Here is a 14,111-nt window from a genome sequence, read left to right as displayed (position 1 = left end):
TTGTTAGTTCCGTTTCGCGACTGGAAAAGGAATATTATAACTCTATTACAGTGAATTAAATTTGCCAAAAAAAAAAAAAACATATTTTTTTCGTTTCATTTATGAGATGTACACACCTATAAATGCAGATGATGATGAGCCTATAAACTGATATAATTAGACTTATGTTGAAAGAGTGTTGCAGTGATTTTTAGTTTTAAATGCACAGACCTTAACATATACATACATACATATACATGTACAAAGAAAGTTATGTATGTATATTAATGTAATCACTTTCCGGAACGCCTAGAAGTGTGTGCGGACTTGCGACCGGCTGCTGTTACATGGTGTTCTTAAAAACTTTTGTATCTACTTACCTAGGATGTATGTATGTACATCAGTAAGGGCACATATACAGACAAAAATTCATATGCATCAGTGTACATGAATGTACATACATATTTTCTATAAGGATGCGTCTTTCCTTTTAGCGGAGATAGTCCAATAGAAAACTACAAATTTAGGATACATAAGTGAATTTAGTATGTATGTGTCTATTCACATACACACTCAACTATATATGCCCCTGGATCCTTACAAAGTGAATGTGCTAAATCTAAATCAAGTATAATTGTGTCCAATAAAAAAAAATGATATCTTAAAAGAGCTGGGCCAAAATTACAACGCACTCATATAATTCTTAATCAACCAAAACATTAACCAACATGGATATAGTAGTACTCCTACTCATTTTATCACTGCATTTGAAAACAGCTTTCGGCAGTAAAGATGGTAAGTGTAGGGCATTACCTTTACAAATACATATACATATATACATAAGTGCCTACAACTATATACACATACATACTAGATACACTCGTCTGAATGTAAAGTTACATATGTACATATGTATGTATGTATGTGCATCTACTTGAAGTAGATGTAATGTACATACATACATATGTACATAGATAGCCCATTACATACGTTTCTTATTTTTCCTCTAACTTACATTTAAACCTAAATTATTCTTTTATCTCGCACACAATATGTAGATAATGTCTACCAACGCATACGTCGGTAATTTAGTGGACATTTTATCTAAAGCGTTATTACTTTTAATACACAAATTTAGTAAACATTTTAACAGAATGCTATCTATTTATTAAAATCTCTTCTAGCCTCACTGTATACATAAAAGAACAAACTTATAAACTTCTAAGTTAGATATTGCAATTTAATAATCGAAGAAAAATCAATTGAACTGATTGAAACTATTTTGGTTGTGCGCTATTCATATTTATTTGGTTAACCAGTCGTATGCGTGATATTTTTAAGCATAACGCCCAAACAGTAGATTGCTTTCGGGTGTTCAGCATCAAATATTAATGTGTATCTAAGAAACTGGAGAAACGATTTGTTTTAGTTAGTCTCGACTTATCACATATTCATGGCTTTCTCTCGAGAATTTATTTGGAAATGATTAGGTTTAACCATTATAGCTAAAACATTGATGCTGATTCTGAATGTGAATTCGGTTTAAAGTCACAATGTTTAGACTTTTTATAAAATTATAAAAAACTATGTTAAGTGTTTTATACTAAAGCAAAAAAGGAGATGAAAAGCATATTCTTTTGGTGTAAATTTAATAATTTGGACAAGTGAAAGCCTGTAAAAAACTTAAGCATAGATTCGTTAGGAGCATTAACATAAACCTTATATACAATTATCCTGTATCATGCAGCTAAAATTTAAAACACTTTATAATAGAAAAAAGTATATATTGCTTTTCGAATTGAATACTTAAGACCATTGATAACAATAAAAATTCAGAAGTGTGAAAGAGTAGAAACAATAACTAAACAATTATGAATTTAAACCGCCCATTGCCAAAATCAAGTGAATTGTAAAAATGTTCCCACGAACTGAGGCCGCTTAATAAAATAACTTATGGTACTTACATCTGCAAAAAAGAAAAAGAAACAAAAAAAAAAATACCAATAATAATATTCAAAGTTTGATAAGTACATACAACAGAGAGAATAAAAGCAATTGCCGGCCCCATAAAACTTAGGTGCAAAGTTCATGGCCTTTGAGAGTCCATTAAATGTTTGTTTCCTTGGTCATTGTCGTTAAATTGAGGGAGGAGAACGAAAAGTTTTTCAATGTTGACAAATTAGACATGGCCAAATAAATATGCACACATTAAAATCTTTAATTTAATTTTGAATAATAAGTATAAAAGTCTGCACAAAAGTTGTGTTTGCCAGACAACGACAATTATTGCGGCTTTTCGCCACATCCCCTGACCTCCCACTCCATTAAATTGATAAATTTAGCATGATTTTTAATGGTGTTTTTATAAGCACTTGATACGAAAATAGAAAACACATTTTGTGAGATACTTATGTCTATACATACATATATGTCTGTTTCAATTAAATTCCATTTATTGTTAATCGCAATTCAACGTTTCATTATTTTTTGTAGTTCCTCTTCATCAAATTGAGTCCTTAGTTGGCGAAAATATTTACCTTCCTTGCAATGTAACAACATATGATGGAGACGAACCCGTTTTGGTTCTATGGTATCGAGATGACAAAGGAACTCCCATATACAGGTAATTGAATTTGGGTCATTTCCACAAATATTTCCATAAATATTTTGGTCCACATCCTCTTTAGCGTTGATATACGTGCTGGAATTTCAAAGGCACCGAAACGATGGTCCGATGAATCGGTTTTTGGTGATAGAGCCTATTTTATTTTCGATAAAGAACCAGGAAAACTTTCAATTCAAAATACCCAAGGAAGTGATTCGGGAACATATAGATGCAGAGTCGATTTCTTAAAAGCTCAGACATTTAATACACGAGTTCGCCTCAATGTCATATGTAAGTAGAAACATTTTCACACACTTTACATATATCTTTATACCATTTTTCATATAAGCAAGTTAAATGATTTAATAATTTCCCCAAAAGTAGTAACACTTGAACCGAAATTCATTCGTTTTGGGGTAATTTATTTCGCTGAACAAACTTTGACTTAATAATGGACATGAATGAAACAAGTTTCCAAGTTTGCCTGCTCCACAATGTTATTAAGGACAAATTAATAGGTCTAGCAGCTGATACCATTTGTGAGAACAATTAGGAAGAACAATTTAGCTCTTTGTTAATTTCACGCAGAGCCACAAACATTGGATTTAGTCCGTTTTCTTGGCCTCAGACAAATATCTTAGATGGACGCGTTTGATAATACGCAAAGAACTGGCGCCAGTCTGGACAACAGGACACAGCGAGTTAACACATTTTCCAAGTTTACCGGTTTTATTTATTTAAATTTTTTGGTGAATAAATATGGGCGAAAACAAAGCCATTTAGGATTTGAAATATATGGACTATTGTCTCCTGCAGATTTAGCTAGATAACATTGTAACATTGAAATGTATGTGTGATTCCTTTAAGCTCCACCCAAACAAGTTGTCATTCGAGATAGTGCGAATGTTGAGAGATCCACTGTCGTCGGACCATATAGTGAAGGTGACATAGTGACACTGAAATGTCAAGTGATTGGCGGTAAGAAAGAGTATTTCATATTTATAATGCATATTATTACAAGTGTGTGTTGGTTTACTTAAATTCTTAGGCTATCCAATTCCATCTGTTAGCTGGTATAGAGATGGCGTTGAAGCGCAATCTGATACCACTTACTTACCAGGTGGCAAAATCATTCAGAGTGAAATATCGCTAGGCCCACTTGGAAGAGAGGATCTTAACTCTAGGCTAACATGTAGAGCAGCTAACCATCCACGAGCATCGATTGTGGAAGCTGTTGTTCAAATCGATATGAACTGTAAGTCAAAGAAATTATATAATATTTTAGATAGAAACTCACAAATCACATTTTTAAGTACTTTTACTGAGTATTTTTCAAATTTTTAAATAATTGTTTGCAGTTTCCCCACTAAATATACGATTATTGGGTGCCCATCAACCACTTTCGGCCGGTCGAAGATATGATCTTCTATGTCAAAGTGCCGGATCAAGACCTCCTGCGGTAATAACTTGGTGGCAAAATGGAATACGTCTCGAAAAGACAACTGAAACTGTGAGTATATATAACTATATGCACTTATTGGATATATATATGAGACGACTTGCATTTTCATTAGACTTCAAGCGATGGCAATCAAACAACTAGTACACTTTCAATAAGCCTAAGTAAATCAGATGCTGGAAAGTTCTTGGCCTGCAAGGCTTATAATCATGCTATACCCTCGGAACCCCTAGAAGATGGTTGGAAACTCGATATTCAATGTAAGTAATGTTTTTCTATTTTCTAACAAAAGCATCACATTCCCCTAGACAATCGTTTGGTAACTCTTTTAAAAGAGTTGCTCTTGGAAAAACAATCTTTGTCAACAATAAATTATGTTTTACAGATGTACCCGAAGCTTATGTCCGTTTGGGAACATCTCTAGATGCCAATGCACTGCGTGAAGGAACCGATGTTTACTTTGATTGTTTAGTTGTTGCTCATCCGCAGGTCTTTAGAATTGAGTGGCGTCATAATGTAAGTGTCTTACAATTAGTCCACGAACTCAAATGTTACTAGAGAGTTATTTATATTTTTATAGGGTCACCCATTGCCGCATAATATTTCGCAAGGTGTCATAATAAGTAACCATTCCTTGGTATTACAAGGCGTTACAAGATCTACAGCTGGTAATTACTCTTGTGTTGGGTTCAATGCTGAAGGTGAAGGCATCAGTGCGCCATTTCCCCTAAATATTCTGTGTAAGTTTATTATTAAGGACTTTCTTTTCAATTGACATTGTCACAATATTCTCTTCGATTCGTATTTGTATATAAATAGATGCTCCCACTTGTGCTCAAAATCAATCGAAAATTTATGGAGTTGCTAAACAGGAAGATGCCCGGATCAAATGCGTGGTAGATGCCAATCCTCATGATGTGGATTTCAGTTGGACTTTTAACAATTCCGCTGAAAGTATTGATGTGGCAACCAATCACATTACTCGCTCGGGTGAGTTGTTTATGATAAAGGGAAAAGGGTTGCGAAAAGAGACCTCTAATCGGGTCCCAAATGTAGTCTCTACTTTTCTGGCTATATCTGTCTTTATTCTTCATCAAATTGATATTAGCTTGTGATAATAATTTGTATCTTTAATTGTTAGGAACCACGTCAATTGTAACTTATACGCCGATTACCGAACTAGATTATGGCACTTTATTATGTGTAGCATCAAATAAGATTGGAAGACAACGCGTTCCTTGTGTCTATCATATAATTGCTGCAGGTGAATTTATTAAAATGTGATACAAGACACACATATACTTTAAAATATACAAGACAAAAAACATTGTCTAGACTTGTAGAAAATGTAAAAGGCTAATTGAAGTTTACTATTTCATTTAGGACGTCCGGATCAAGTGCATAATTGTACCCTAATTAATATATCAATGTCCTCGCTAACTGTAACCTGTAGTGATGGTTTTAATGGCGGATTACCACAATTGTTTTTATTAGAGCTTCAAGATTCATTTACCCACGTAAGTTTTCAGATCAATCTGATATAGAACCTTGCGATTTGCATATATACATATATAACTGTTTACAATATTTCAGGAAATAAAAGCCAATATCACATCAACGAGTCCAAGATTCACTGTTTCAGGCCTTGTTCCTGGTAGTCTATATCGCTTATCGATTTTCGCATATAATTCTAAAGGACGTTCAGATCCAGCTATTCTGAATGCTGCAATGCTTCGTATGCCGGAAAAACAACTTACATCTGAACAAAGTAAGTTCATTGAGATACTAAAATTACTTGGCATTGCGCGTATCCAAAATGTTTATTGTATTAAACGTTTAAAATTTAAATCACAGTGCACTTTATCAATTCTTTAGCGAATAATCCGCGCGCCGAGTTGCTCTTCTCTCCGATGGTATCATTAACCATTGGATTGACATTGGCTGTCCTTGTTGCAATTCTGGCTATTATACTTGCTCTTCGTATTCCCTGTGCGGCAACAACAAGACGTCGACAAAAGGAACTATCTAATGAGAATGTGTCCAGAGATGAGTCACCTGGACCAAGTGATAAAAGCACTGGCAGCAAGGATGGCGACGATAGCGATGAAAAGAACCCAGATGTAGTACCTGAAGCGATTGACCCGGACGAGCAAGTCGGAGAGGCTTATATGGTGTGTTTAATTTCGGTAACCATTCGTTAGCCCTAAAATAATATCTATGGCTTAAAATTTCAGATTGATTGTGCCAGAAGAAGACAGCAGATTTCCACAATTGATGCCAATTGCAGTCCTAACAGGGGTATTCTTGTCAATGACTCTCTAACACAGCATGTGGGTGGTGCTGAAATGACTTTACATGCCTCCCATAGCATTGGCTATTGCACATTACGTGGTGGAATACAAGGCCAAGGACCCAATTCTCTTGGTGGACTATCAATTGTAAGTCTTCTAATAGCATTATCCTTTTAATTGCTTAAGAGTTTGCTTGAATCAACTACTTCTTGCGGCCAAGTTCCGTTGAGAAACCCTTATGATTAAAATATTATCCAGAACGTTAATAGTTTAGCTGGTATACAGTGCGTATACTTTATATTTTGTATGGGTGCTATTAGTCACTGCTAGTTAATAAGTGGATTATTCTAATCAATTTCCAATCTGCTCTTTTCAGAATGTCACTCCACATGTCTATTCCAATTCCATTGCCCAGTGCACTCTACCACGGCAATCGTCTCAAGGTGCATGGCCAAGATACAGCAGCAATTTGGCAGGAGCCAGACATGTGGCACCCATTTCGACATTCCATCAACTATCCATTCCACCAGCACGAATTCATGGACAGCCTGTGGATTCGAATACACCATCATCCCCATCCGCTTCCAGAAGCTCTATAACCTCGCCATCCAATGCTTTAACACACCCCCATGGACGAACTATAGCATTGCATCACATTAATCAAGCCCAACGAAGTAGGGTCTGTGTTGGAATTGCAGCCAATGGCATCCATTCGGTTGACCAAAACCAGTCAGATGATGAAGTTACCGTCCAAACTCCGTTAATGTTAAAACGCGATAGCACCGTATGACTATAGAAGTCTCACAGGGTTAAGGATACACCCCTGTGACTAGAAATTCCATGCTTTCTGTCGATTATATTTTAATACTTTCTATGCGTGAAATTAACGATTTTATACAAATTTATTATGAAAGCAAACTAAAAAGAAAGAAAAAAAAAGAACTAAAGATTTTATAACATTCCCCCTAATTGATTTTCCACCTGTATAATAATTAGTTTACAAGAATATCTTAAGACATTAAGTTAGTGTTGAGTTACCTTAATAATAATTATAATATTAAGCTTATGTGATTAGAAAAGAAAGTTCACATTTTCACATTTAGTTAGTTAATTATTATTTGTTGGGTTTTTCTAGCTGTGTGCACTAAACCAACTCAAGATTGCACGCGTTTCCAAGACGAATAAGTTGCCAAAGATAGCTTATTTATCCACATGTAGTGCACTCCTGCGTATCACAAGATATTTGTTTTTAGTTGAAAATCCTTTTATCCTGAGGATTAATGCCTGGTTTTTAGAATTTGTTTTAAACGATAAACTTAGAAGAGTTCGTAAAATGGTCAAACATGTTTTACTAGCCATAATAATTATGATAATCTGGGACAAAATTAGCTGAGAGCTGGCTTCGGCTATTTCAAACTTGTAAACTATTTCGGTTCAAGGATAATGGCATTTCTAAACCCTATGGCCGATTTGTAACAACAGTGTATCTAGACCAATTTAAACCATGATGAACAAGCTACCTTTTTCCAAAAACAACTATAATTAGTTGATTAATCATTTCTATATCTGCTTAAAACCAACTATATACCAACATATGTGTATGGATTTTTATCGTGAAGAACAACAAACTTTTTTAATAATGGGGATGGATTTGAAGGAAAGTCATTTTTCTGATTTTACGTGATATTAAGTATAGCCAAAAGCGGAATTTTTGAAATTTGCTCAAATAGTTAATCGTTGCATTTATATTATGTCTAAGTTTTCTTGCACTCTTGTGCTAAACGAATAATATTCCTCAAATTTTACCCAATAATCATTTCACTTTCAAAAATTCTCTCACAATAACAAAGGATAAGCAGTCTACAATCTTTGTTAAAATTGTCTATATTTTTTTTTACTTTTATGTTAAGCTACATTACATCAAAAACTAAACAAGATCGGCCAAATTGAGAGCTTGCAATTGGTATAGACACTTTGATATAGTCGAAGTTAAGTCCTCTAATACAATATTTATACTTACACAATTAAAATACGTGTATGCGAATATGTATGTAGGTGTATCCTAGAATATTAATTTAGCGATCATAAAATGATAATACTAATAAAGTATGTTCCGAAATTCAATCAAGAGTTTTTCCTTAAGGAAACCTAAATGGATTTTGGTTCATTCTTTTACATACCATTCGTATTTACATATAATGATAAAATAAAATATATATATATATATTTAGTTCTATTTAACATAATAGTAGTAATGCATTTTAAAATAATAAATTTTAATGTTGTAATTTGTAAATATGTACTTATATTCGTACATAATAAATGATAATTAAGACTGAATTTAATAACGATAAATTCAAATAATCACTGAACTTGGATATTTATTTTATGTTTCACTATTAACTTTTCATAATTTTATTTATGATTTTGTATATTAAAAAAGAAACAACATTTTACAGAAATTTTATTTTAACATTTTATTTATTCATTGATTAACCAATTTATGAAGGCGTACTTTTGCTTGATTTCTAAAACGCTCCTGTTTTACTTGGTACAGGGTATGTCCTTTCGTATTCACATAAAATGGAGCAATTTTTTTCTTTTGTAACACGATTTTGTTTCCCAATGTATATTGCATGAAGTCTATAATCCGATTTGGTGGCTTGTTAGTCGCTTCAGTTGTCACTGGAACTGCTTGTATTTGTGCGATGCCCTTTGTGGCCTTTTGGAATTCAACAACATGCAAATTAGTTTCATTGGCAATTGTTTGGTAGGACTTCTGTCGCATGAGGCCAATGAAAAATGCTTTAACTATATGTTGCAGGTTTGTCGATCCCTCAATTTTGGCATACAGATCCTTAATGCCTACAACCTTACAAATGGTTTGAATGGCCCGATGGCAGACTAAACCGTAACCCTCGGGTTTTTTAAAGCAAAATATTTTCGTCTTGCCAAAACCAGTGTAAAAATCGTGGTAAACAGTTCTATTTTCGCATAAATCAATGTTAATTAGTTTTTGACCCGCTCGATTTTTCGATTTACGCAAAGCAGTTCGAACTTCTGGAGCTTTGGCCACAGAAAAGCCTGCCAAACCATTACCGTTTCCGGTGACAGATAGCACGGAGTACCTTCGTTTCCTGCCCATATTGCCTTTCATAATAAAGACAATTTTATTCTCCAAAACGCGAGTGTCGAATGATTTGAATTCCTCGTCACCAACTGCGTCTGGGGGTCCAATACTACGACCGGGCATTTTGCTTCCGGACCATCCGCGATCTATTGGATTAAGCTTCATCATTCTAAAGCCACCCATAGAATCACGCAGCTTTATAATATTCTTCTCCCTCTCCAAGTTTTCAGCCAGTGGCTGCTGTTGAATAAGATCATTTCCGCGGATAATGGGTGAATTTAGACCAGGCCATACGAAATTCTTTTTTCCAAGACCAATGGTTTGCCCTCTATTCAGATCCTTTGCCGTCTTTTTCCCAGTTCCCTTACCACGACCTCGTTTCTTGCCAGCATTACTAACAGCTGTTACTCCGCGCCAAATATCCTCAGCAGGTACTGGAAAAATAAAAGAAAAAAGTTTATTAATAAATGAATAGCACTCTAGAAGAAAAAAGGAACAACTGTGTAGTAGGTACATATGTTAGCAAAGAAGGCTGTGGGGCTAATGTTGATTTGGAGCCCTGCATAGACCTCGAAATCGACAGTGGAAGCCGGCCTACCAGAAGTAAAGTCTTACGCAACTTATATGGATAAAGATGTATCTGCATTTGGGAACATTCCAAAACAATAAGGAATACTTAATGTATTTGTGATATTAACCATTTAGCCATAAGGTCTAAGCATTGAATATTTTGAGGGTGTAGTCTTTAGATTCCTCTATTTAGGAACATGTGCACAACTTATAAACATGGCGTACAACAATTTACATTACTTACATTTGTTAAAAAAACTGGTGTTACGGGAACAATTCAAGTTCAATAGCACTGGCGATTGGGGGACGTAAGATTTCAAGGGAACTAGTATGGAAGTTCTCCAAGTTTGATTCAGAAAACCCCGCAAAAAAGCAGAATTCATTTTATCACAAAATATTATGAACAATTATTTGTCGGTTTGCAGGGTAGTCAACATTGCCGTTCGAACAGCTGTTTCCATTCAGGTGCTGTATATCGATAATTATTGTAAAAATACTGAAAAAATACCGAAATCCGTTATAATTGCTGTATTTGAAATTTTTATTCATTTTAAATAATAATAATAATTTAAAGAAAATCTGTATAGTGAAATTGAGGGCATAATTTTTTATTGAGTTTTGTTTAAATAATATTTGGCTAATTAAGTGTTCACCTTTTTTTTTTGGGTTTATTTGAGATAATATCAAACGTATCTGCTTTAATTAGTGCACATTAGATCAACAAATCTTACAGTAGCTAAGTTGTCAGTTTAGTTGTTTCATACTCGTGATAAATTTAGAATTTACTATACAAGGCGGCAACTATTAACACAAATAATAGTCTCTTTACTTATTTATTGCTATTAACTGACATTAAGACAGTTTCTGTGAGTGCCTTATAGCCAATATTTACTAATCTAATATGTTTTCTAAGACAATTCTCAATGTCTGTGCACACGCATTGAGGAAGTGCTGCATTGAGTGCACATAAGATAAAATGCCGAATAACCCCGACTCCACACTCACTCTATAAGTTAGTGTGTCAGACTGAGAAGACAAAGAGTGGCAATTGTCTTATCAGCCATAGAAGAGAGCGGCGGCAAGGGCAACTGTTGGCCAATTTGCTAGCATTTGAAGTGCAAAACGCACTTGTTAAAACAAACGATTTTTCATGTTTTGCCAGCTTTAGTATACACATTCTTATACGATGATATAGTAACATGTTCCACAACAACATCATTTTTTATTGAAATGTCTCCCCCAGAGTTGGAGGAAAAGGGGGTTCAGTACAATTTCATTACTTCATTATTGACACAGTTGTTGGTTGGCGTTGGAAGTAATATTTGCTTGCGAAATTTTTATTTTTAATAATGAATAGTCATGAAATTTTCATACATTTCAATTATTATATTGGTTATCTAGCGATGCAATAATATTACAGTTAAAATTTCATTGACCCTTCTAGAAATAAATACATATCTTTATGATCTAATACCTATAAGGACAAATATTTTATCAAATTTGTTTACCAATTTGCTGACTAATATTTGCTAACCATCTGTCATAGCTGCTTAACTCATTTTTCCTTCAACCGCATCTTTCCCAGAAATGTTGACTCATTGTCGGAGTTTTTTTGGGTAAGTAAAGATGACAGACTATTAGATCATTATTAGTCATTTTTTTTGGTGGTATGCAAATGCAAATGACTTGACCTTCAAGATGATAAAGATCGACCCACAGGAATATTTAGTCAAAATTGTCCAGGTCAGATCGGATCAGTCGTTAAATTAAGTTGCTTCAAATGTTAAAATTGATATCAATTAAGTCAAAGAAAAAGTAACTACAATTCACATGGGAAAAACTAGAAAACGTTAAGCATATAAAACGATGCCATAAAATTATTATGCGCAGTCATTGCGGCGCCTCCAAAATATAAGTAAGCGATTGCTATGAGCCTAAGCTGGGGCAGACTGCCAGCTCCAGTCTGTGTGTCCAAAGTGTGGCGGAAAATCAACCCCTTAGGGCGCCACAACCAAGCATTCAACTCTGTTAGAATTGCGTCAGTGAGAAATGGTTGGAATTAAATCAATAGGACAACGACAACTCCCACAACACGGAAACTGGAACAAGTGTGCTTGAAAAACAGGAGCGGAAATTTGCATTTTCGGCTTACCCTACTAAATATCAATGAAATATTTAGGTCATCTTTTTTTATGGCATTGCTTTTTATGCAAGGACATTTAAAAGGCGAACGAAATGCGTTTTCGACAAGCATAAATCCATATGATCGATATTGTGTTTCCTTGTACAATTTATATTAATTAATTGGCCTTTCCTTGTCCGTTTCATTTTGTTAGTCCTTTTCAGAAACATAAATAAGAAAGGATATCATAGTTTATGAGAAAACAGAAGGAGTTTATTGGTCAGCTTGTTGGCTAGGTTCTTAACGACGCTGAATTAACCTTGGAAGCAGTCCTCGACTTATAGTAGGGTCCACAGGACGTCAAATTTTTGATGGGCTGCCAAATTCTACTTGACTAACATAAGGAATCGAAAACTGTAATTCAGGTTAAAATGTTCCAGCAAGCAAAAATTATTTGGTTATTGTTAACCACCTTTTTTGGTTTTATTTTTTGTGTCTTTTTAATGATTTGTAAAAAAACGTTAGGTCATTCGTTAAATATTTCCAAAAATTACTCAGCCAAGTTTGATGTTTTCTAGGAAACCTCAATGAGGTGACGATTTATTTGTCATTTCATTTTCATTAGTTTGAATTTTTCTCATCTTCTTTAAGACTTCTTTTCTGACCTTATCAATATGTGGCATTCTTGTAAATATTTCAAGTGTAAGACATAATAGTACTTACTAATTCAATAGCAATATTTATGCATTTAATTGTTTACTATTGGTTCGACAGAACAACCTATTCAACATATAGCAACATGTTTGATGTTCCATGCACTGAGAGAAACTGTGGGCAACAAAACAATTTGTTCACAATTGTTTTTATACAATCATTAAATATCAGATTTATAATTGTGTATACATCCGATGTCATTGGGATTGTATTTGAAAAATTCTGCAAGAAACTAATTGATCTCAATAAATTAGCTTGTATAACTCGTTATATACTACATCAGTTCATTAAAGAAAACAAAAATAGAATCATTTGTTGTCTTATCCAATAAAATTTGTTATTTAAAGTTAATAAATAATAACAAGCATTCGATTAATTCGACTCTTCGTTGAATTTGACTAGTTTAGTACAGTTGAAATGTTAATCCGATTAGAGTCTTTTTAAGGTCCTTAGGTTATAGTAGACTTTGCTTGACAATATTCCACATACATACATAGATCTTCAATCGGGTTAAGGTCCTGACTTATCGCAGGTCATTCTTAAATAGGTATTTTTCGATCTATTTTTCTATTCTATACTCAAATTCAATGAGTATTGTATATAATTTTAAAGGATCGTCCACCGTGGTTGAGCTTATGGCATGTTTATTATAATTTTGGAAACAGTCTAAACATAAGATAAACAATATCCAAGTACTTAATCCAACCGCAAATATGTGTTCAAACTTTGTTTAGTATATTATTTTCTGGCAGTGCATTGAACAGCTGTTTGCTGTATCTTTTATAAACCCGCCTCATTTCGCTCTCATTTCGCTCTCAGTCTGTTGGCGCTGTTGAAGGTAGTCGGTCGAAGGCAGTCGGTCGCGGATTTGTTAACGCGAGTTTCTCTGGCTAAAAAATATATCGTTATTTTTGTCAGTTGGTATTGTTTTTGGCCAACAGTCATTGTTATTACGCTTATTTGATTAAGAAACGAAATTTTGGTAATTTGTTGTTATCTCTATGCATGTGTGTGTCTGTAAGGTGTGTGTGTGTGTGTGTGTAGTGCGTGTGTTGTGCGTATGGTGTGCGTTTGGCAATTGGAAGTGAAGTGGGCGATATTTTGTTGGTGGGCGTTTTGTTTGCTATTTAGAATATATGTACAATTCTTATTACTGAAAACTGGTTAACAAATCGAGATACCATTGTACTCGGTGCCTAGTTTTTTGTTTGTTAATTAAAATTTTCATTTGTTTATGGAAA

The 14,111-nt window shown here is 34.2% G+C and overlaps 3 protein-coding genes across 6 annotated transcripts in view; 2 read left to right on the top strand and 1 right to left on the bottom strand.

The window, feature by feature from the left end:
* The first annotated feature begins 30 nt into the window (after positions 1 to 30).
* side-VII (sidestep VII) lies at positions 31 to 8,409 on the top strand. 2 transcript variants are annotated; one of them, XM_068296854.1, is made up of 17 exons: positions 31 to 50; positions 474 to 774; positions 2,473 to 2,602; positions 2,667 to 2,875; positions 3,452 to 3,562; positions 3,633 to 3,839; positions 3,943 to 4,094; positions 4,159 to 4,303; positions 4,429 to 4,559; positions 4,624 to 4,783; positions 4,863 to 5,033; positions 5,185 to 5,307; positions 5,427 to 5,560; positions 5,637 to 5,811; positions 5,898 to 6,214; positions 6,278 to 6,481; positions 6,711 to 8,409. In XM_068296854.1, the coding sequence occupies exons 2-17, from the start codon at positions 708 to 710 to the stop codon at positions 7,122 to 7,124; spliced, it is 2,850 nt and encodes a 949-aa protein (XP_068152955.1). In that variant the 5' UTR covers positions 31 to 50; positions 474 to 707; the 3' UTR covers positions 7,125 to 8,409. The 2 variants fall into 2 exon arrangements, with proteins under 2 accessions (XP_068152955.1, XP_068152956.1); XM_068296855.1 differs by lacking the exon at positions 31 to 50 and having other exon boundaries at positions 91 to 774; positions 5,919 to 6,214.
* Positions 8,410 to 8,695: 286 nt separating this feature from the next.
* On the bottom strand, positions 8,696 to 10,481 carry mRpS5 (mitochondrial ribosomal protein S5). The gene is made up of 2 exons (XM_068296740.1): positions 10,279 to 10,481; positions 8,696 to 9,898 (listed from the first exon to the last, which is right to left on the bottom strand). Exons 1-2 carry the CDS (start codon positions 10,415 to 10,417, stop codon positions 8,820 to 8,822), a joined length of 1,218 nt encoding a protein of 405 aa, XP_068152841.1. The 5' UTR covers positions 10,418 to 10,481; the 3' UTR covers positions 8,696 to 8,819.
* Positions 10,482 to 13,703: 3,222 nt separating this feature from the next.
* The window catches only part of LOC137582779 (aminopeptidase N), a 28,025-nt gene continuing 27,617 nt past the window's right edge, over positions 13,704 to 14,111 (top strand). For all 3 annotated transcript variants that reach the window (XM_068297458.1, XM_068297456.1, XM_068297459.1), the window contains exon 1: positions 13,704 to 13,852. The gene's annotated coding sequence lies outside the window, so the exon portion shown is untranslated. The remainder of the gene's footprint in view (positions 13,853 to 14,111) is intronic.

This window comes from Drosophila tropicalis, unplaced genomic scaffold (genome assembly GCF_018151085.1).
Source record: "Drosophila tropicalis isolate 14030-0801.00 unplaced genomic scaffold, ASM1815108v1 contig_859, whole genome shotgun sequence".
In the NCBI taxonomy this organism is placed as follows: domain Eukaryota; kingdom Metazoa; phylum Arthropoda; class Insecta; order Diptera; family Drosophilidae; genus Drosophila; species Drosophila tropicalis.
This window is presented reverse-complemented; position numbering and strand designations above follow the sequence as displayed.

Bases quoted from the DNA above. Each gene is read 5' to 3' on its own strand.
- mRpS5 (XM_068296740.1), bottom strand. From the start codon at position 10,417: ATGAATTCTGCTTTTTTGCGGGGTTTTCTGAATCAAACTTGGAGAACT. The intron at 9,899-10,278 runs GTAAGTAATGTA...TTATTTTTCCAG, and splicing joins CACCAGTTTTTTTAACAAAT to TACCTGCTGAGGATATTTGG.
- side-VII (XM_068296854.1), top strand. From the start codon at position 708: ATGGATATAGTAGTACTCCTACTCATTTTATCACTGCATTTGAAAACA. The intron at 5,561-5,636 runs GTAAGTTTTCAG...ACAATATTTCAG, and splicing joins TTCAAGATTCATTTACCCAC to GAAATAAAAGCCAATATCAC. The intron at 6,482-6,710 runs GTAAGTCTTCTA...TGCTCTTTTCAG, and splicing joins CTCTTGGTGGACTATCAATT to AATGTCACTCCACATGTCTA.